General features: G+C 41.4%; 1 protein-coding gene across 2 annotated transcripts in view; it reads left to right on the top strand.

Moving 5' to 3' along the window:
- Positions 1–20,907, top strand: part of SLC35F3 (solute carrier family 35 member F3) — a gene marked incomplete at both ends in the record, with an annotated part of 146,569 nt that overhangs the window by 80,613 nt on the left and 45,049 nt on the right. The window contains one exon of one of the 2 annotated variants that reach the window (XM_079532860.1): positions 16,706–16,781. The exons of the other annotated variant lie outside the window; for it this stretch is intronic. Within the exon in view, the coding sequence (XP_079388986.1) occupies positions 16,706–16,781 (76 nt within the window). Of the gene's footprint in view, positions 1–16,705; positions 16,782–20,907 lie in introns of those variants that run through there. 2 annotated transcript variants of the gene reach the window in all.

Below are 20,907 nucleotides of genomic sequence, written 5' to 3'. Positions count from 1 at the left end.
TTGTCAGAGACTCACCCCCATTACAGTCTCTGCTTAGGTGACTCGACACTATCAACAGCCACACTTCATGGCAGCAAATGCCAAATATGCCTCATAGTACTGCAAGCAGCATTACTTGTCTCAGCTCTGAAAGGCACAACTGAGAGAGCCAAATCAAAGCAATCTCCAAGTGATTGCAACAACCAGACAAAAGGCTGAATAAGGGAGAAAAGCCCTATCGTGCTTTGTGTGAACATATAATGCATTTTGGCGTCTTAAAATCTAATTCTAGTGCTCTGGCAAAGACCTTTTTGGAAAGGCAGGGCAGCAATTTTTATTCTTTTTCTGATGAAGGTCAAACCAAAGAGAAGTATTCTAGATTAGCTATATATTATATGCAAAATCAGTCACTTCAACAGTCTGAAATAAGTTCCAATAGGATCTTCTCATATTTGCTTAGCATAATGCTAAATTGATTATGTACAAATTGTACAATTGTACAAATGCTAACTGATTATGTACAAATGCAAAGACATCATAAAGAAAGAAATAAAACTAAATGCTGTATCACTAGAATTACTTAAATAATTTTTTTCCCTCTTTCAGTTCTGCAAGACAACAGTGCGTTTTCTATGAAGTGCCTTAGTAAAGCGTTTTTGCAATATTTTTTGTGATGTATGTACAAGTTATAAATACGGTGTTCTGAAGACTTACACAATTTTTTATTTTGTTCCTATATGTATATTGCATCTGAAGATCAGGTATCAGGCAGCTGTTCAAAGATGAGACAAGCTTGCATGCTTTAATCCCTTGCTCTGCTTTTCATCCTCTACTGAAAATCTCCCACATTCCCAGGACTGCAGTACAATATTGAGATGCCATCATAAGGAGATTTTTAGCAAGTCTATTTAATATTAACACAGCTGCTAATGATTTCTCTTCTCTTTCTTACTATACATCATGAACTTCCATTCCTTTCCCCTTTGCTTTTTTTTTTTACTATTTATTTATTGGATTTGTAAGTGATCTCTCATTTGTGTATTAGCAGATTTTGATGTTTGTCAAATGTAGTGACAAATTGTCAGCATTTGAATGTCAAACCTAGCTGTTTTGAGTGCTGATGAGGTCACCTTAAGCAATAACAATACAGCAAGCAGAGCTTCCATAATCTTATTTCCACTGAAATCCTTTGAGCATATCAATAAAAGCAGCTGAGAGAAGTACTCACAAATTCGACTAACATCGCCACCAAGTCCCAATGTGTTTACCTGGGTTGGCTGAGTGAGGCCTGGTGGCATGTCAGTATTGTACTGCATTTATACTGAGCTTCTGTGCAGTACTGCATCAGTGTAGGGGTAAGCCTACAGCTGGATAGCAAGAGATACATATGCAGTGTAGATTTGTAGCTATAAGCTACCTGAGTGCCTGCAAAGGGCTGGTGTTGATATACCCACACCTTGCCTGGAGAGCCAGGGGATGCTCGTGTTCTATCACAGATTCTCTACAGGCAGTGTAAGGCTCCCATGCAGATACATTATAATCTATTTCCATCATTTTCTACATGCATCAGTTCGTTCACATCACTGAGCACTTTCCTCATTTGCTGTTGTTGAGAAGATGGAGCCATGTCTTAGCTTCCATAGTTCAGCTGCACTACTGCTTTTTCTGAATCCTTTGGATTGGAGAAAGTAACATATTTGTCTCATGAGATTTAACAGCATAAAATAAACGAAAATAAATATTGTTAAACAAAGCAATAGGCTACATTCTTGATCAGAAACTTGAAAACAGTTACAAGGAAGAAGATTAAACTAAAGATAAATATTAGCAAGCTTTCATCTAAACCTTTATTTATGAGACATCTCTTTCGATAGCAAAGGCTAATCAGATCAAGGGTGCTGCCTTGTAGACTGCTGTGGGCTCTATACACGCAAATCTCTATGCTGAAGATTCTCTCTCATACTTGAGGCGTTGTCAGGATAACAAAGTGTAAAAATGATATGTCAGAGCAATTCTAGGACCTCCACTTTCTTAATTACCAATTTAGGGAAATGTATTTGCCTGGCTTGGCTGCTAATGTTATCGAGACATAAATATCAATGTAGCCTATGTTGTAGGATTGTTCAGGCCTGTCTAGGTTGGTCTGTGCAAAGCCTCTTCTCACAGGCTATAACAGCCATATTACAATTGCTGATCACATTGCGGTCTCTTTCTATCCCAGAGACATAATGATTTGTAATGTGAACATTTTTGGAAGAAAATTCAATTTACATATTATGAAAGGCATTACCTGTACAGTGTTTTCATCTTGCAAATACACATATAAGATACATTGTTGACTGTCAGGAATATGGGATTAAAGCATTAGAAAGTGGGTTAGTATTTTTTAGTTCCTTCTTTTCTTTCCCTACTTTTGTCAGTTATAGGCAGGACAAATATTGTCAGACCACGAAATTTAAAGAAACATCTCACTGAATCTTCCTGGTTTCATAGTTCAGTAGCATAATTCCCTGTAACAATAAACTCTTAGTTTATTAGGAGGGCTTCTCCAAAAGTAATGCCTCTGTCAGAAACTGATGGTGGTGGTATGGCAGTAGAGGCTGAACCTTCCCACCAGTGTTCTGTTATATTTTGTTGCTGTGTGACAGATGGCAGTAGAGGGGCATCCGGTCTGATGTGGAAGTGCATATGAAGCAAAGGTGTGTCACTGAATTGCTCTATGCTAAAAAAAATGACACTCATTGACATGCTGAGTGTTTCTGGAGATCAAACAGTGGATGTTGGCATGATGAGATGGTGATCAGGCAGCGCTGACAGTGGGTCACCTCTGCTGGTGCAGATCTTTATAAGCGCAGCATGCAGGCTCTTGTTCATCACTGGCAAAAATGCATAGCTACTAGTGGTGACTGTGCTGAAGAATAGTGTTTTGTAGCTGAGAATTTGCTCTATCAAATAGTGTTATTCTGCTCTTTGTATCAGTTGTAGTTTCCCTGAAAATAAATAGGAAACATTACTTTCAGAGTGACCTATGTATATATCAAAAAGAAGTAACATTTGAAAGCAGTAGTTCGATTGTCACTGCCCTGGGTTCAGCTGGTGAACATCCAGTTTGTTAACAACACGGTTGTCATAGGTAATCAGGGCACATTACTGACACAGGAGATAAAAGTGGATGACCTACAGTGTGCTAATTTATGTGATTATAATATAAATGATTCTGTGTTATCCTCACTTTGTTTCTTGTGAGTTTAAGGCTCAGTTCAATTCATTCTTGGGATCCATGGCAAATTCTGGGGTCTCCTTCACATTGCAATGTGTGCTGAGGAGGGAAAGTTTGAAAAGAAACTGAAAAACACAACATTTCACTGAGATAGATAATAAGCCATTCTGGTGCAGCCTTTTATGTTATGTCTTACCCACAGTTATTTTATCTTTCACATCCAGGTGTATTTTGACTCCTCCTTTTTCAGCTCCTCTCTAATTTAGGCTCTGGATTCTCATAATTTTCCTTAGTGCTGGGCAGCAAAATTTTTTCCTAGAAGCCTGGAGAATTGTCTCTGTTCCTTTCATCCATCTGTACTATCTGCAGCATGAGTAGCAAGGGTTCTAATTATGGAATTTTTGTAGTCATTAACATTTTATAAATCAGCTTGTTTCTTCTTTGTCATGGTCCAATTCCAGCAGCAGATCAACTCACATTCCTTTCTATTAATAGCAAACTGGTAAGTATTTGGAAGTCTAATCACAGTAGAGTTGCGAAGAACTTGTGTTTGGTACTTTTGGTACTTTTGGTACTTTTGGTACTTTTACAAGTACCATGTCTCTTTTTTAAAGAGAGTAAATGTTTGTGTACGGTATAGAGACAGACAGGAGAATATCAGAATGTTAGTATCTAAGTGATCAGCAACTTTCACCCCAAGTTTAATATCTAGGCAGGCTGGATTGCCGGTCCAAGGCCAGTGGGATGAAGTTCTACAAGACCAAGTGCCACATCCCAAACTTTGACCACAACAACCCCAGGCAATGCTACAGGCTTGAGGCAGAGTGGCTGGAAGACTGTGTGGAAGAAACACCTGGGGATGTTGGTTGATGCTCAGCTGAACATGAGTCAACATTGTGCCTGGGTGGCCATGAAGGCCAATGGCATCCTGGTCTGTGTCAGAAATAGCATTACCAGCAGAAGCAGAGAAATAATTGTCCCTCTGTACTCAGCTCTGGTGAGGCTGCACCTCAAGTACTGTGTATAGTTTTGGGCCCCTCACTGCAAGAAAGACATTGAGGCCCTGAAGCATGTCCAGAGAAGGGTAATGCAGGAAGGTATGTTACATTTTAAGTTAATAGTTTTCTTGGGTGTTTTTTTTTTTTTTTTTTTTTTTTTTTTTTTTTTTTCCCACTTTGCTTACAATGATCCCAGAAAGAATTGATAAGTGTAAATGCAATATCCACACCAAAGTCAAGTCTTTTTCAGTGACTGCATACTATTGACTGCTAATTCTGGGAGCATTTAATGATTAGAGAATGTGATAGGCGGATGACACTATTGTTTAAAGGTGAATCCTGAAATAGATTCTTCCTGGCTAGCAATAAAATATGACAAAGTTGTGTTTGAGAAATCATGGAGGAGATAAGAAGGAAATGAGATATAAAAAAAAAAAAAGTATCTGTTGGCTCAATGTTAATGCATTTACGATGATCAGATAACATGTTATTGTCTAGGTGTTGTCTTCACTGAGAAATATCTGCTGGAGCAGGTGTATGATCCTCTGCAAGATAAAGAAGGCTGCTTTATAAGCAAAAGGACTTAAACCAATAATCCTCCTACTGCTTAGGATTTAGACAGCATTAAGACATTAACTGGCAGTTAAATTGGGTGAAGTTTAATGTAGGTGGTGTAGATTGAATTAAGTGCAAACAGCTTATTTTCTTATCTCTATACATATTATATGCTGCCAGAGGAGGGAGATAGGGACAGAACTTTTTAAAATATATAACATTAACTTAGATGAAGCAAGAATATTATTATTTCTGTTTTATATATACTGAAATACAGAAATTAAGGATAGCATTTCATGTAAATGTGTTAAGAGTTGTAGTTGGGAAGGTTTCTCTGTAGTACTTTCGCACTTAAGGGAAGAAGACTGGCCTATGGGATCCACATCTCAGTCCTGTCTGGACAACAAAAGTTTAAAATATCTTTTAAACTAATTTTCAAGTAATTATTTATAGTCTTTAAGTAATGAAATGGATGCGAGCTGTCTGTAAATATCTTTTGGGATGAGCTCCTGCAGACTTAGATGAACTAGTTTGCACTCTGAGAATTCATCAAGTTAATCCTCCCTTTCTAAAGTCTTAATATTGCACTAATAAGTTCTGTATTCTTCTGCCTGTCATCTACCTTTGAATAGTTATCTTCAGCTGATACCCTTTGTCACACACAAAAGTATCATTCAAAAAACATCTCCCACAGCTGTGTCTTCAATGACCTTATTTTACAGGGCTTTTATATGAGTAGCTCTTAAATGTTAGAATGACAAAACCTATTCTGAGTTCCTGGTTAACAAAACCAAGCATCTTTCCCCTGCTTGACTGTCAAGAGCTTATCTCAAGCTTAGTCATGCAATGGCATTAGCTCCTTGTAGATTTAAAGCTGTGTTTTGAGTCTTTCATCTGTCTCAGTCATTTCTGTTTTTGTAACCTTCGTTGTTCATGCAAACAATCTGGAAAGGAGCACAAGATAAGCTTTTTGATGGAAAGATGAGACCAAGAAAAACCTTATCAATTCCCACATGTAATCTTTTGCCCTGGGGAGTCTATATATTTTTTTTTAGTAGCGTTCATAAAGTTCCCTTGAATGCAGTAGCTGTGCCATATGTGGTGATTAGAGGCTTCAGTAAATAGGCCTGAGAGTCCTTATAACCTCCTAGTCTTCTGGGAATGCATTTGCTTACTGATTTTTCCCTTCTTTACACTTATTGTTGTTGTTTTAATCTTCTCTTCAAAGTTGATCCTGGAAAAATGCTATTTCAGGAGAAAAGATTGACCAAGCAGTGATTCTTGTATTTACTGCTGGTGGAATGCTGGCTTACTCCTGGAAATGTCTGAAAGAGTCAGAGAGCCTGACTCCATCTAAACCTTTCAGTCTCCAGCAGCAATGCTTAGTTTATTTAACATTTTGCATATATGCAAGGTATTTTATACCTAGTTAATCAGAAAGGAAAAAAAAAAAGGCTTGATATTTGTGCTGTTTATTTACATGAGATGCTATGGGACCTAGATTTATGTTTCAAACCTTTGAGGAATTGTATGTTGCATTGCTGAAAGCTTCAAACTGTTGTAGGAAAGAAAAGCAGTTGAGGAAATATATACTGCTGCCTGAATTATTATCGTATCTGAATAAGAAGACCCTAGCTACATTTGCCTCCTGCCTTTTACTACAATAAAAAGTACTTGTAATTTTAATTACTTACAGCAAAAATCAAGTGATTTGTTAATATCAACAGAACCCTAGGATGGAATTACAGTAATGTTTTATATACACTTGAGGGAACACTGTTGGAAATAATATGCAGGGTAATAAATCTGCTTTCCTGCTGCTTCACAGTTCAGTGGAAATTTAACCTGGGATCGAGACCTGAATCTGCAGGGAGGGGGAGAGCAAAGAAAAGCACATCTACCCCTAGGGGAAGGTTTCATTGCTCCAGATCTCAGAGGAATGATTCTGCCATCACTGCAGAGGCGAGAGCCTTCCTAATGCACATTCATGCCATCTAGAGGGAGATGGATAGGCACATCGCCTTCTTTCTCAGGTTCCTTGCCCTTCCATCAGTCAGGCATCTGTCCAGTTCTTTGCAAAGATCAGAGCATCTCTCATACTACTGTAAATGAGACTGAAAGCAGATGTGGAAGTGGCCTGTCTCCTTCCCACTATCTGATGTGTCATCCAGCAAACAGATCTGTGGCCATATCAGGCAGGTTTATTTGCTTTATGAAGGGTACAAATCAGCTGGATTTTTGTTCTCCGAAGAGCAGGTTGGAAGTCTCTTTGCACAAGGGTATATGTTAATAGTAAACTACGCTTTATAGGACAGCAGGTCTCTATGTAATAGAAATCTGTGCTTTGATAGCTCATAATTTTCTCCAGCTGAAAGCAACAGGATGAATTCTGAATTCCCTTGCTCTATTCTAAGCTCGCATAGTCTTTCTTCACAATGAGCAGGTGCTTTGGTTTTCTTTTTGTTCTGAATTAGATCTTATTAGTATTAGTGTTCTTCTCATTTCTGAATCCAAACTGCTTGGTATTTTTTTCTAATGCTTATCTGAACTGTTGCCCACCTGCCTTTACCTTATCTTGTCTTTGGTAGTCCAGTCTATCTTTGTAATTTCTACTTCTGCCCTCTTTTACCTTTCCTATGATCTCATAGCACATACTGACCCTCATCCTTCTCATCTACCAGCTAATAATTTTGTCTACTTTTTAGTTTTTTCTTTAGCTGTTTCATTATTACTGTTTTATCAAAAGTGACAGTTCCAGTGTTGAGTGCATTGAAGCCAATGGCAAAATTCCCATTAGTTCAAAAGAAAATCAAGTGAGTGGTGGGAATGCAGAACCATGTGCATAATCTTATTACAGATATCCTTAGTACTGTTAATTAATGATCCAGATTCATTCCCTAAAAGTATTAACTAAATCCAGTCTAGAAGTTGAGGTTTTTATAAAGAGCTATCTTGTTATTGTGTAAAATAGAAGGCTTATGGCATAGAATGATACCTCTTCAATGCTTGCAGCCGTTGTTGCCTAAGCACTAAATTTTAAATTTCTACTCCAGCATTTTAAAAAAAGTCATGCTTGCTTTAACAAAATCTGCACAGATTTAGCAATTACTGGCTAGCAAAAGACATCAAGGAAACATTATACTTGCTTTCTTCTCCCACCACAAGAGAAAAAAAGATATTATCCACCAGCGGGACATTTGTGTCCCTAGGAAGATTGTGGAAATCGGCTTTTTGCAGCAATATGTAAATTGCAAACTTTTAAAGGCTGGCAGGAATCAAGCTGATAAAGGATAAAAGTTGTGCATCATACAGTACCTCCACAAGCACCACAAATACCTTGTGCTGGTGGCTGGGTGGAGAATCAGATAAATGTTGTAAATTTGTGTGCCATAGCGCAGTCCCAACTGAAAATAGAGAGCAGCTCTGGAGTGACAGAGGGAAATGAACATTCTTTCGCCTGGTCCATTTCTGATCTCCTTCACAGGCGTCAGGCTGTGGTTTCCCTACATTTGCATCCCATTACCATCTCATCAACATTTTGTCAGTGGGTATGACATTTTTTAGAGAGAAGCTGATGCTCCCAGTCTCAAATTCCAGTTTCAAGAATTTAAGAATTCCCTAATCATAGAATCATAGAATCACAAGGTTGGAAACGATCTATAAGATCATCTAGTCCAACCGTCCAACCAATATTTTTGTTTTGAACTAAATAATCTAAAAAGATTTAATGTTGCAAGCCTGCCTCGTTTGTTCAAAGTACTTTTATTGGTATATACTCCATTTTTTCTCAGTCTCATGACTTTTTTGAGGATTACTGCAAACATAATATTACATTCTAGGTCCAGTTCCATGTAAGATGAGCAAGAACACAAGATTATTTTGGCTAGACAATACTCTTTGCTGCTTATGCATTTATCTGATGTGGCTGCACTGAAATTTGTGTCATTAGTAATTAATCCACTTTTAATGCTGTTATAAATCTGGCTGTATCCATCATCATTTTATAAAGAACCTTCCTTCCAAAGGGACAGAGCAGCCCTCCTAAACTTCTAGACCCAGCTTCAACCTGAAGCAAGTAGCTCATTTGCTATCTTGAACCCCACTATCTATTCAAAGCTCTCATGGCCCTGAAGTAGCCTAGAGGACTTAAACTTTCTCAGTGGTGTTTCTCATGCATAGGAGGCAATATACCTGTGTTAATCTGACCGTGTATCAAGCAGCAGTGCACATACAAGGTAAAAATTATGCCATTTACAAAGATTATGAATCAGTTTCTGAATACCTAGAATTTTGATTTACAAAATGCTGTTTTTGGCATCCTTTCAAAAACTCAAATTTAGTGTACAACTTGAAGATTTTAATTATTCTTGAACTGGTGATAAACTGCAATAACAGCAGATTCATCCTCTGCACTACTAATAAATTCATTCTCTTTATTAAGAAAAAAGTGATAAATTATAAACGCTATATACTAACGTTGTTATGTGTGCTCTGATAGTTTAATAACAGTAATGCTTGGCTTAGAACTTCTTATCATAAGATCTCAAAAACACTTTAAGGAAGTAGCTAAATTCTATCCCAGGATACTCGTGAGCAACTTGTGACAGAAATGTAACTCACACTCTGTGTTATGGTAGTGGCAGAGATTGAAACGGAGTAGGAGAATCCTGATACTGCTGCTCTTAACATCTACCTTTTCTGTATTCCCACTCCAGCATTCTTTCCCATTTCCCAGAATGAAACAGGCTTGTGTCACTTTCTCATATTGTATTTGGGGCCCAACTGTATCCACGTCTTCCTTAGCAGTGGTTGAAAGAAGGAAGAGAAGTTCTCCCAGAGAGACAGAAGCAGCCAGTGGGCTCAGGAGAAAGCATGTAGCCTCTCCAGGAGTGGGAAACTGGAGTGATTATGACTGCAGGGTAGAAAGGACGTAATTACAAAGCACTTGGTGCTAAAAGGTTCATCTTGTATAATGTCGTTTAAATAAAATCTACACTTGAATCAGGTACTCAATGTGCCAAAATGATTGGTCTCTCTGAGGGCAATCAGCCCAGCTAACTTAAAATATCAGTTAGAAGCCACAGGAAAATTAACTTGTTGCTTCCACAAAGGTGACTTGCTGCTCTGCAAAATCTTTCTTGGAGCCCTGCAAGGACAGACAGAAAATCTGGGAAGAGTCTATGGCTTTATTTTTCAACCTTGTCTTAAATTCTTCTAGACACAGCACTGATAGCATGCCTAGGCAGAAACTCAAAATCAGAGGGCAAATAGTATGAGAACTGGAAAGCTGTAGAGGTGCACAGCTTCTGGACAGCTTCAGCACATTTACTTTGAAGCAATAAATTGTGAGGTCTAAGATACCTCCAAAGCAATCCCAGTTCTAGCTGTTAAGGGATGGAAATGAACAATAAAATAGAAAACAAAAAAAACCCCACAGTTGAATGTTTTTATCTGATTGTCTGTGTAGCATTATAAGTGGATGCAGCATTCAGTTCACATTACAGGCTTTGTTTGTACTAGCTCTGGGAGAAATTTGACAAAGAAAAGGCGTGAGAGAGAAGAGGGAAAGGCAAAGGAAAGAAAGTTACAAAGTTAAATAAAAAAATCACAAGAAAGAGGAAGCACAGAGTATGTGGAGGAAGGAGGTGGAAAGTCTTAAGGTTTTTAAAATCCATTTTTCTGCTAAAAGGGCAACAAAGGACCTGTTGGCTCTTAGGCATATTTAGATTTTACAGTGGCAGCAATTTTTTGCCTAGCAAACAGCTGGCAATTTATTTCTGTAGGCTGAAACTCCCTCCAGTCCAAAGACCGCTGGGAGTGCTTACACAGTACCTAACCTTTGTTTCCAGGAGCTAGTAGTAAAACTTACATTTAACACAGAGTCTGTGAATTTCACTCCAGAGCACTGTCCATAACGTAGGTGAGTCAGAATACAGAATACATTTGCTCAGAAAGGCTTTCTCTGAATTATCTTTGGATGACCACTTTTCATCTGATTTTTTGTTCTTTTTCTGCCTAACACTACTTGGGAAGGCAGTGCAAGGTTCTGTAAGTATTCAGGTGAGAAGAAGAAACAGATGTGATTCTGCCTTCAGGTCTCATGGTCTCTGTTTGTGTTTGAGACAGGAAGCATATGCTCCATCTGTTCTTAAACTTTTCTTTGAGGACAAAAGTGTGCCTCACTCATTGAACTTCTTTCTTTTTTTTTTCCCAAGCTTTTTCCAATGGATTTTTAAATTCTATTTTCATATATTCCAAATTCCAATTTTTTAGTTTATTTTTTTACAATGCTAGAAGCGTGAGGCATAGCCAAACATTGTCTCCTGGCCTGTGCATTTTTACTAGAGGAGCCAACACCTCCTAATCTGGGATGTTATGGCAGTCAAGGTTTAGCACAGCTTATAACTGTTTCTAATGGTAGAAATTATGCACAACTGCATTTAAATGCACTTCACATCCAGTGCTTTACACAGACAGCTGGTGAGGAGTTAGATGGTAGTGAGGAATGCAGAGGCGATGCTCAGTTATTTGTAATGCTGCATGTATCTTAGATAATGAGGAGGCTAAAAAATCGTTGTTACTGAACTGTGTTGATATTGATGTTATAATGATTTATTTTGTATGATTTGGGGTTATGAAGGTCTCATAGTAAGGCAGCATCAGATATGGCTGGGAAAAAAGTAATTGTCTGATAAGCCCAGGAGACTCATTAGAAAAAATGCCACACTATTAAGATATGAGATCATTTCTTTCTTGTCCCCAGACAAAACTACACAGGGAACCACTAGCTTTGAGAATCAACATTTGAAATGGCCAAAAAGTGACAAGAGGTGGAAGGAGAAGGGTTGGTGGAATTGTCAGGAGCAGCAGTGAAGAGCAGCTTCTACCAGACAAAACTGTTAGAGCCTGCTGTTGTTTTCAGAGAATGACACACTTTAAGAAGATAAACAGGCATTTGAAATATTTTACTGTTTGACTCCCCTCTAGTTTCTCCCATGTTCCCACAACTAACACCCTGTATATGTAAATAGTCTGATCACTGTATAAATTATAGGTCACTGCTTTTAAAGGCAAACATTGCAGGTACTATATGGATTTGCAAAACAAATCAGTTGCCATATGACGGGCTGTTTCTGAACCACCTGGTCCAAAAGGGGGCATTCTAGCTAAGCTGCACCTGTACAGAGGCAAAAGTGCGGAGCCCATCAGCTGAAGGAGCTGGGTGGGAATCTTGTGGCCCTTCTTGTACACAAATCCTGGAGAGTTTCTCAGTAAGCGTTGGAAACAGTTAATATTTTAAGAGATTTGGAAATAAAATTAATCAACGCTGTCTCCTCTTGTAGTGCTTACAGCAGTTATAAACAGAAGGTTAAAATAAACACAAGGAAGATATTCTCACCAGGACTTCACATCCACGTCTAAGAACTGCAGGCTGTATGGGCACATGTACAATCTGCAGCATCTAAGAACAACTCTGATTTGACTGCTATCTGTAGTGCTGTTTGTCTGATCAAATTTGAAGAAAAAGCACTCAGGAATAGCAATGACTACAGCAGTCTCTGTTCAGTGAGGCCTGGTGAACACCTCTAGCCAGGCTTTATTCTTTCTTTCCTCTTGTCTTGTTCTACGAATTCAAGGCATCATACCTGAACAACTGCTCTGTTTAGGAACAGGGAATATTTGGAAAACATCATCCTTACATCTAGGTGTATATTATGGAGAAAGAAGTGTATGTGAACTTAAAAAAAAGAAGTGTAGTCAACGACGAACATAAAGTGTATGTCAACGACAAGAACGTGAATTTGTTTTGAGTGGATGATGGCTGTAAATACAGACAGCATGCAAACAACACTGGTGGCTGGTCACCAGACAGCACACTGTGAATGCATATTTCAACGTGAGAGCAGGACAGCAAATGTCATTTCCAAAATAGCTATTATTTGTGTTGGAAAAGCGTGTTTGACATGTTTTTTAGTTGGAAAATGAAACAGATTAGAAAGTTGTTAGGCAGTAGCCAGAAAAAACTAACAATGCATTCAAATAAACCTAGCTCCTCACAAACAGGCTAATAATTGTTTGTGGAGAATATTCAACAAATCACTTCAAATAAATTAGAGGAAAGGATGGTCTGTTGCTGGACAGACTGTGGGCAGTTTAGGTTTCTAGCTAATATTCAAGCACATATTTGGCTCCTGGCAGATTGATTCCTTTCGGCATGAGCTGGAGCCTGTTATGAAATTGGCTACACAAGTACAAGTCCTCACTCCATTTCCTTTAGGGTTGCTAAGCACAACAGTGATTGCCCTCTATGGTAAGGCAAGCACTTAAGTTAATAAATGTCCTCTTAATGAGTACACTAAATAGGAAAATGTCTGAACTGGAAAAATACCAACTGTACACCTTTTTCATGTTGGTTAATCACATTTGTTAATAGGATTAAAGTCAAAGATTATAGCAGACATAACTAAGAGAATTCATTTTTGTCTCAAACGTACTTTTCTATGCCAAAAAGAAGTTAAAATCCACAAACTTAAAGGCAGCATGACAACTTGTTAGCATCTTCATTTACATGTTTATCTTTTAAAGAAAATAACTGAACATCATTCTTAATCTAAACTTAAGGGTAACTGACAGCAACACAAGCAGCTCCATAAGCCTTCTTCACACAGAAGTCTGCCTGAGCAAATTCCAACTAGCCCATCCCAGATTTTTCTTCTGACCTTGCTAGATTCACATGAAGTGTCCTTGCTCCGTATCAGAAGCAAAGGTCTGCTTTCTCTAGTTTTTAAGCTCTGAGATTTTCTTCTCCAAATTTGTAAGCTGTCTGCAGCCCAAAAGTTCACCAGATTCTGCTCCGTTGTCTCTTGAACACTAGAGGGATGTTGTAGGGAAATCAAAAGCCACAAACTCAACTTGAAGTTACCAAGTACATCAGCTTTGCATTGCTTATACTGTAAGATGCCTACTACAAATTAAATTAAATGCAATCTAGCAGCAAACGTGTTAAGGCACAGGGAGGTGGGGAGGTTGCACCATGGTCTGAGTTACAGAAAGTAGCAAGCATGCTGCCAAGCACAGCTCTCACTTCTAGGGCCCTTGGAATACAGTCCTTAGGCACACTATTCTTTATTAAATAAACTGTGGTATGTGGCTGATGTTTTTACACACAGAGAAAAGCAGGGGCCTAGCTTGGATCTCTGGTTTCATTTACACCTGCAAGGGCGACAAGAGTAATCAGAGTCAGATGGAAGTAAAATGCTGTGAGATCAGAGTCAAGCACAGCCCTATCAACCTACATGAGCCCTAACAAGCTACACCTGACACACATTGGGCAAATGAAGTCCAAAAGCCAGCAAAGCAGTTAAATGTCCTATTCCCAATCTAAATCCAGTGCTAGCTGAGTGCTTCTTGTTCATGGTGCCTTTGAAAGCTTCTCTGGGAAGACGAAGTTAAACATTGAGGAGAAGAATCCTGAGTGCTGTAGTTATGCAGGTTGTTGGGAAAGGAGGAGAATGAGGACAGCAACAGCAGTATGAGAGGCTAAGATACTTCTTGACTGGCCCACAGTGTCTACCAATAGTGTATGGTAGACACCAGCATGACCTAAGCCAGTGGAGCTCCAGGCTGCCACAGGAGACAGTTGTTGTCATAAAGTCTATAACATTTGGATTTTAGCCATAAGTAGAGCATTGCAAACTTCAAACTTGTTAACAGCCCTACAAATAGTAAATGCAAACAACTGAGTTAGAGTAATGTGCTATCAAAAAAAAAAAGAATAAAAATCATGACAAAAAACAGGTGAATTATTATGTGAACAGTGCCATCCTCCAAGTGAAATTATGTACTTATCATGTCTTACCAATGAAAAATGAAAGCATAAAACTTGCAGAAGTGAAAGAGTGTAAGTGCCCAGCAACAAAGAAGACTTTCAAATAAATTAACTTTTTAAATGTCCCAGTGATGGTATGTTACAGGCAGTGGAGAAGTCTGATTTTCCTGTGCCTTGCACAGCCACTTACCTGAAATTTGGCTGTGAAATACTGATGCGATGGTTTCCTGCCTGCTTTGCCCAGGTTCAGGTGAGCTGGTAGCTAAGCTTGGGGCAGAAGTGAGCCCGGTTTACCTGAGCTCTGCTGCTCTCTGGTTTCACTTGGTTAGCTGAGCCTTAGGGAGTTGCCTCAACTCTGTGGCTGTGGTATATTTTATGCCCAGAACCATGCAAGGTGAGATTTGCCTCTCTTTATGTAACTTCTTTCAAAGATCAGAAACCATTCAGGCTCTTAGATAAAACAAACAGCCCAGTGAAACAAGATGAACCCACAGTTTCCAGTATGGCTCTGATCTGTAACATAGGAAATTCCAAATTCATAGGAAACTCCACGGATCAGATAATCCTACTAAGACAGCCTGGAAACAACCCTGAAATCCAGCCTTTCATTTGACTGAGCTGGGCTTTTGTGGTCTTTAACTTTTCCAAAAGAATCCTGTGGAAGGAACCTATTGATGTTCTGGTAAAGTTCATGCCAAAGGCTGATGTTCAAGGAAGCACAGGAAGTATAACGCAACCCCTTGGCCCTGTCTGCCTGCAGGTCAACAGATGAGACTTCTGCAGACCAACAACCTGGTTGTGATCCCCGAAGAAAGCTATAGATCTTAAATAGAGCTAAGCCTGCAGGAGGACGGTGGTGTTTTCCCACCGTTTGCTAACCAGCCTGCCAGGGCTGCATTTCTGGAGCAAATATTTGTATAATTAACAAATACTTTGGAATGTTTGCGGAGTATTGATGGCTGCCCGGTCTTGTTTGCAAAGCACGCACATTTTAATTTGACCAAGTCTTGAGAACTGTTGAGTATTTGCATCTTGGTCTGCTGATACATCTCATATTGGAAACTGGCAGATGTGCTGAGTGTTTTCATATCCATAGCAGAACTCCCTAGGAGTCAACAGTGCTCGGCATCTTGCAAAATCTGACGGTTGGCTTAGAGCTGAATGATTGTTTTATATGTTTCATATTCGTTCATTAGATTGTGTACTCTCCTGGATCCACTTACATTAAGTCCTGCTAATTAATGCTAGCTACGCTTTCAGAAGGGGAAATCTACCACAAATTGGTAGTATAACATGACTGAGAGGGTCTTAAAATAATTTCTGGTGAAGAAACAAACAACATCACAATAACAGCCTGCTACACCTGAGCACCATCCAGTTGTGAAATCTCCTATTTTATTTAATTTGTGTGTAGGTACTGAAGCATTTTTAATGCCTCCAGAGGAAGTTATTACGCTGTGCTAAGAGGGCTGCAGAGTGTGCTGCTATAAGTGTGGGAATATTATTGATAAATCAGCGGTGCTATCTCATCTTGATGCTGTGATTAATTTCGAGCTCGCTCCTCCAACAGAAACAGCAGTGAAAAGGATGGTGGAAATCGGCATAGGATAGGGACCGGACTTGGTTTTGAAGGAAGATGCGGGAGGGATGAAATACGGGCAAATAAAAGCGGTTTGGAGGTTTCTCCGGAGGTAGGCTGAGCGGAGCCCCGAAGCCGGCGGCTCGCTCCCGCGGCACTCCCCGGGCGGCGCGGGGCCGGGCCGCTGCGGGACCGCTGTCCACAGCCGCAGTGCGCCCGGACTCCGCCGCGCCCCGCCGGGGGCTCCGCCGCGCCCCTCGCCTCTGCCCCCGCGCTCCCCCTCGACCCGGGGGCGGCCCCGGGAGCGCCGGGGGGAGCGCGCCGCGCCGTGACGTGTGGTTTGCAGCAGCCCCGAGCGGCGGCGGGCGGGCGGGCGAGCCCCAGCCCCCGCTGCCGCCGCCGCCCGGTGCTGCGGCAGAGGGCGGCGGGCCGGGAGCCGGCGGGCAGCCGCGGGGCCGTGCCGGGAGCGCCGCCCAGGAGGGCTCCGGCGGCGCCAGGATGTAGGCGCGGGGCGGCGGGGAGCTGCCGCCGGCGACGGGCTCGCCATGAAGAAACACTCGGCCAGGGTGGCCCCCCTCAGCGCCTGCAACAGCCCCGTGCTCACCCTCACCAAAGTGGAAGGTAACGCCGCCGGACGGGGTCGGGGCGCGGGGTTCGCGCCGCGGGGGGGACGGACGGGCTGACGGGCGATGCCCGATCTGCTCGAACGCGGCCCCGGCTCTTTCCTCCCCCGCGTGCCGTCGGAGCCCAGGGCGCCGGGAGCGGGTCCCGAGCCTCAGAGCAGCACCTGCCGGTGGGAACCGACGGGAGGGAAAGAAGGAGGGAGCAGTGGTTCTGGAGAGCGCTGACACCACGGGAGGGACGGGGATGCAGCCTCGGGCTGTACCCCCTTCGAGAACCTCTTCCAGGCATTTGTGTTCGCCCCTGGTGGCCCCGCAGGCACGCACTGGGGGGCAGCTGGAGCTGTATGGCCAGGATGGCCATTGCGAGCCCAGCAGCAGGGTGGGCTTCTCAGCCTCTCGGGAACCGTGGGACCTCCGGTGGCTGCCGGGACCTTTAAAGGGGCCGGGAGATCTCGGGAAGGCTGCCCGGAATGCCCCGAAGCTCTGGGCATAACGAGTGGGAGGCCTGGCTTGAGGAACTGTGGTTTGATGTAGAAAGCTGTAGGCTACGTCCAGAACAAGGCAAGGGATGTGAGCGACGGCAGAGGGGTAAGATAGACCAGGGAAAGTGGAGGAACTCGGAGGTGTAGATAAGGAGTTCACCTGAGGGGTGGATGCAGGACTTTGTTCCTGAAGGGAGAGCAAACAGGTCTGGGGGATCCATGGGGAGATGTGAGAGCTGGCTGGGAGAATGAGATCAGTGAGAGAAAAGGAAAATGGTTGGCTGAAAGGAATGGAAAGAGGAGAAGCAGATGGGGACAAGCAAGAGGTGGCATAGAAGGAGAAGAAGAAATCCAAACAGAAAATGAAAGAACAGTATGGGGTAAAATGTGAATATGAGATTCCATGGAAAGATCATGAAGAAGGAAAAAAAAAAGTGATCTTGAAAAACTAAAGGGAAAAGAAAAAGAAAATTTGTAGCAATTTGTCTGTGGAGAAGAAAGTAAGAAAATGCAAAAATGCCCAAGGTGATGGGGGGAAGGAACTAAAATCTGCAAGAAAAGTGAAAAATGAGGGGCTGTGATTTTGGTTCATGGAGAATGCAGCTGTTGCATTCTCCCAGCGCAAAAACCTCCTGGTATGAAGGTAGGGGAGTAGATCTAAGTTTTCTGACTGAAAGGAGAAGTCTGATTTTCATTACGCTGTAATTATAATTTTTAAAAGCCCTTGCAGTTAGCTCTGGTGCCCAGCAGTTTTGCTCCCAAGATTTGTATTGGAGGGTCCTCTGAGCTGAAAGCATGGCTTCCTTTCTTTTGGTGCACTGCACAAGCTTTATGAATCATAAATAATAATAACCCGCTAGATTCTAGCTTTGAAATGTGGGTCATATTGTTTTCCACCAGTTCAAATACAGTTTACTACCTACCTTACATAGACACAGAAGCAGAGCAACCTTTCCCAGTGCTGCAGAATTGAATCTTTTCAAGCATGTCCATGCCTGCTGTGTGCATCAGCTCTCTGATACCATATCACCACCCACCAGGGACTTTGTTGACCTAGTTGGGCTTTTCCTTCCTTAGTTTAGATTCTTCTTTCTGTAATTGCTCAAGGCAAAATCTAAATTGTTTTGATGGTTTATCATAGAGACCAGAGGTTGTATAGAAGCAGGTAAGGGTTTCCTTTGCTGTTTATTTCCTTTTAATGAAACTGACTGGAACTGTTTGAGAGGTTCTCTTTCTAAATCGATTGACAACATTTCATTTCAGATTAATACTGACTAATTTTGCCACCTGGTGCTTAGAGCCATATAAAAAAGCCAGGATGTAGTCATAGACTAGAGTGAGACAGTGGGCGTACGATGGACAGCTTTCTTTGCTTAGTCTGTACGTCAGACAAAGGTTTGAGTTGCCAGATTTCTTTTGTAGCTGACATCCTTTGCAAAGGTGTAGCAGATGCTGCAAGACAACTTCTGCCTCATAGTTACGCTTATTTTCTTCCCTATCAACTACCACCAAAGACCCTTGGCAGAACCACAGGGAATATGTTTATCTGGAGGACAGTTAGCAAAGAGGAGCCTTTCATGGATATGCATTGCTATAAGGCCTTCAGGCATTCTCCCTATATTCTCCTCGTGGTGCAGTAGCTTCTTTACTTGAAAAGGAAGATAAGGACTTTGTGCGCCTTCAGGAACGTGACTGCCATTTCAAATTATTTCAGAGATTGAATCATCAGTATGCACTGAGCCTGCTGTACTAGCACTTTTAAAGACAACTGTATCTTCACGCATCACTCAGGCAGGCAGTAACCATACCGTGTGTTTTCTGTGCCTGGCACCATTGCACACACTTTATATTTTGAGAAGTGTAGGCTCAGTGCCTGTTTTATGCTTGTCTGTCTTGCTGCTGATCATTTGTATCACTATCCAACTGGCTGCTTTCATTTGTACATAAAAGTCCCCTGTACCTGGAGGATTGTCTTCCCTTCCATGGGACGGCAAAAATTTCCATCCCTGCTCTGCATCTTGGGGTTCCCCAGAGAGGTGATGCCATCATGAAAAGGTCCAGGACAATCAATCTCCTCACTTGAGAAAAGCCATCCTCCTCTTACTTAGTCCCCATGAACAGCTCCTTATTCTCTGGCTCCAACAGAAAGGTATGGCAGCCTCCCCAAGTAGCACATTTCCTCTGCAATGTCAGGAAAAGGAACTGGCAATACTTGAAGATGCTTGTAATGCAAATGATACCTCTCTGTTATTACACATGTGTGTCTAAACTTAGTTGCTATGGAGCCAGATTCTGCCACACGCTCATTTGGAGTAACTTTGTTTGCATCAGTGGAGTTACAGGAAATTTGTTACAAGTACAAATGGGAAATAAATTTGGCCTCTAATGTATTTCCTGCCTGCAGGGAATTCATCACAAATGTATCAACACTGTAATCACTTTGGTAATAAATCTTTTCAGTTTCTTTAGCAAGTGCAAGCTGAAGATCCCAACCACAGCAAAAACCTCCAAGAGTGGCAGCATGCTTTCTTCAGCTACGTGATTCTAATTATCCTCATTTTGCAGATGGGGCAGCCAAGCAACTGCAGAATGAAGCAACTTATGTAAAAATGAGCAGCACATCTTGTTGCAGAAAAGGCAGGAAAAGATTGACCCCAGCCCCGGATTTGTGCTGTGGTTTCAGGAGGGCACTCCTATGTGCTCAAAGTGCCAGAGGACTTCTTTTACTGAAGTTAATGATTTTCTGCGTGTTCCTAATTAAACTTCCTTTTTTTGAGAAAGGAAACTAAAATGCTGCATAAATATATCTCTGCATAAATACTGTGCTGCTATTAGCAGCGTTCCGTTGGTGTCATCTATAGGTTTTGGCAATCAGACAGCGCTTGTTCCTTCTTTGAGCACTAAGATGGACCCCATTAAAATTTCACCTGCAAGTAAGCATTTGTTGAGCAAGAATTGTGCCCAGTGATCTCTTTTTTTTTTATGTGAGAAATAAACTTTGTAGAAGCATAAAGTGCTCATGTAGTTCTAGAAGATAGAAGTGGGAAAGGAAAAACAAGCTGATGATTCAGTGGTTCAGCCATGGCTGCAAGTTTGCCCATGCTTCCCCACCAACCTGGCCTTTGAAAGGAATGCATGCTGGCTCCTCCATGGAGTAATTAATTTGTATGATGTCTGCTTTTGTTCAGCCTATCTTCCTGCACTGAAGACAAAAAAATAGGTGATTCTTTGATGTGAACATCTGTGGTAAGGGCAGAGACCATCAAAGCCACCGTGTGCTTGCTCCACAGTTGTAGGAGCAGCTTTCACTCCCTCCTGGCTGGAGTTGAGATAAAGTGTATGGGGTGAAATTAATGGTGACAACGGAGGGAGGCTTTGCGTATAGGTATGGAAATTAATGGGGTTGTAATTTCTAGCATATCTGCTTCCCCATTGTACCTGTCAGCACGTGCTCTGAGTAAAGCCCAAAGTAAAGTCAATGTAACTTACTCCTCTGATGGAAAAGGGGCACTCTCTTTCACATCCACGTACTATGTGGTAAGTGTGTATAGGCAGTAATTGCACTCTAGTTTCACCCCATGTGAACTTTTGCCCATTTTTCCTATATACCACAATACGTTCAGTTAATACAACGGTGTATCT

This window comes from Tetrao urogallus, assembly GCF_951394365.1.
Source record: "Tetrao urogallus genome assembly, chromosome: 2".
NCBI lineage: Eukaryota > Metazoa > Chordata > Aves > Galliformes > Phasianidae > Tetrao > Tetrao urogallus.
Note: the sequence above shows the minus strand (reverse complement) of the source record. Positions and strands in the feature narration are given on the sequence as shown.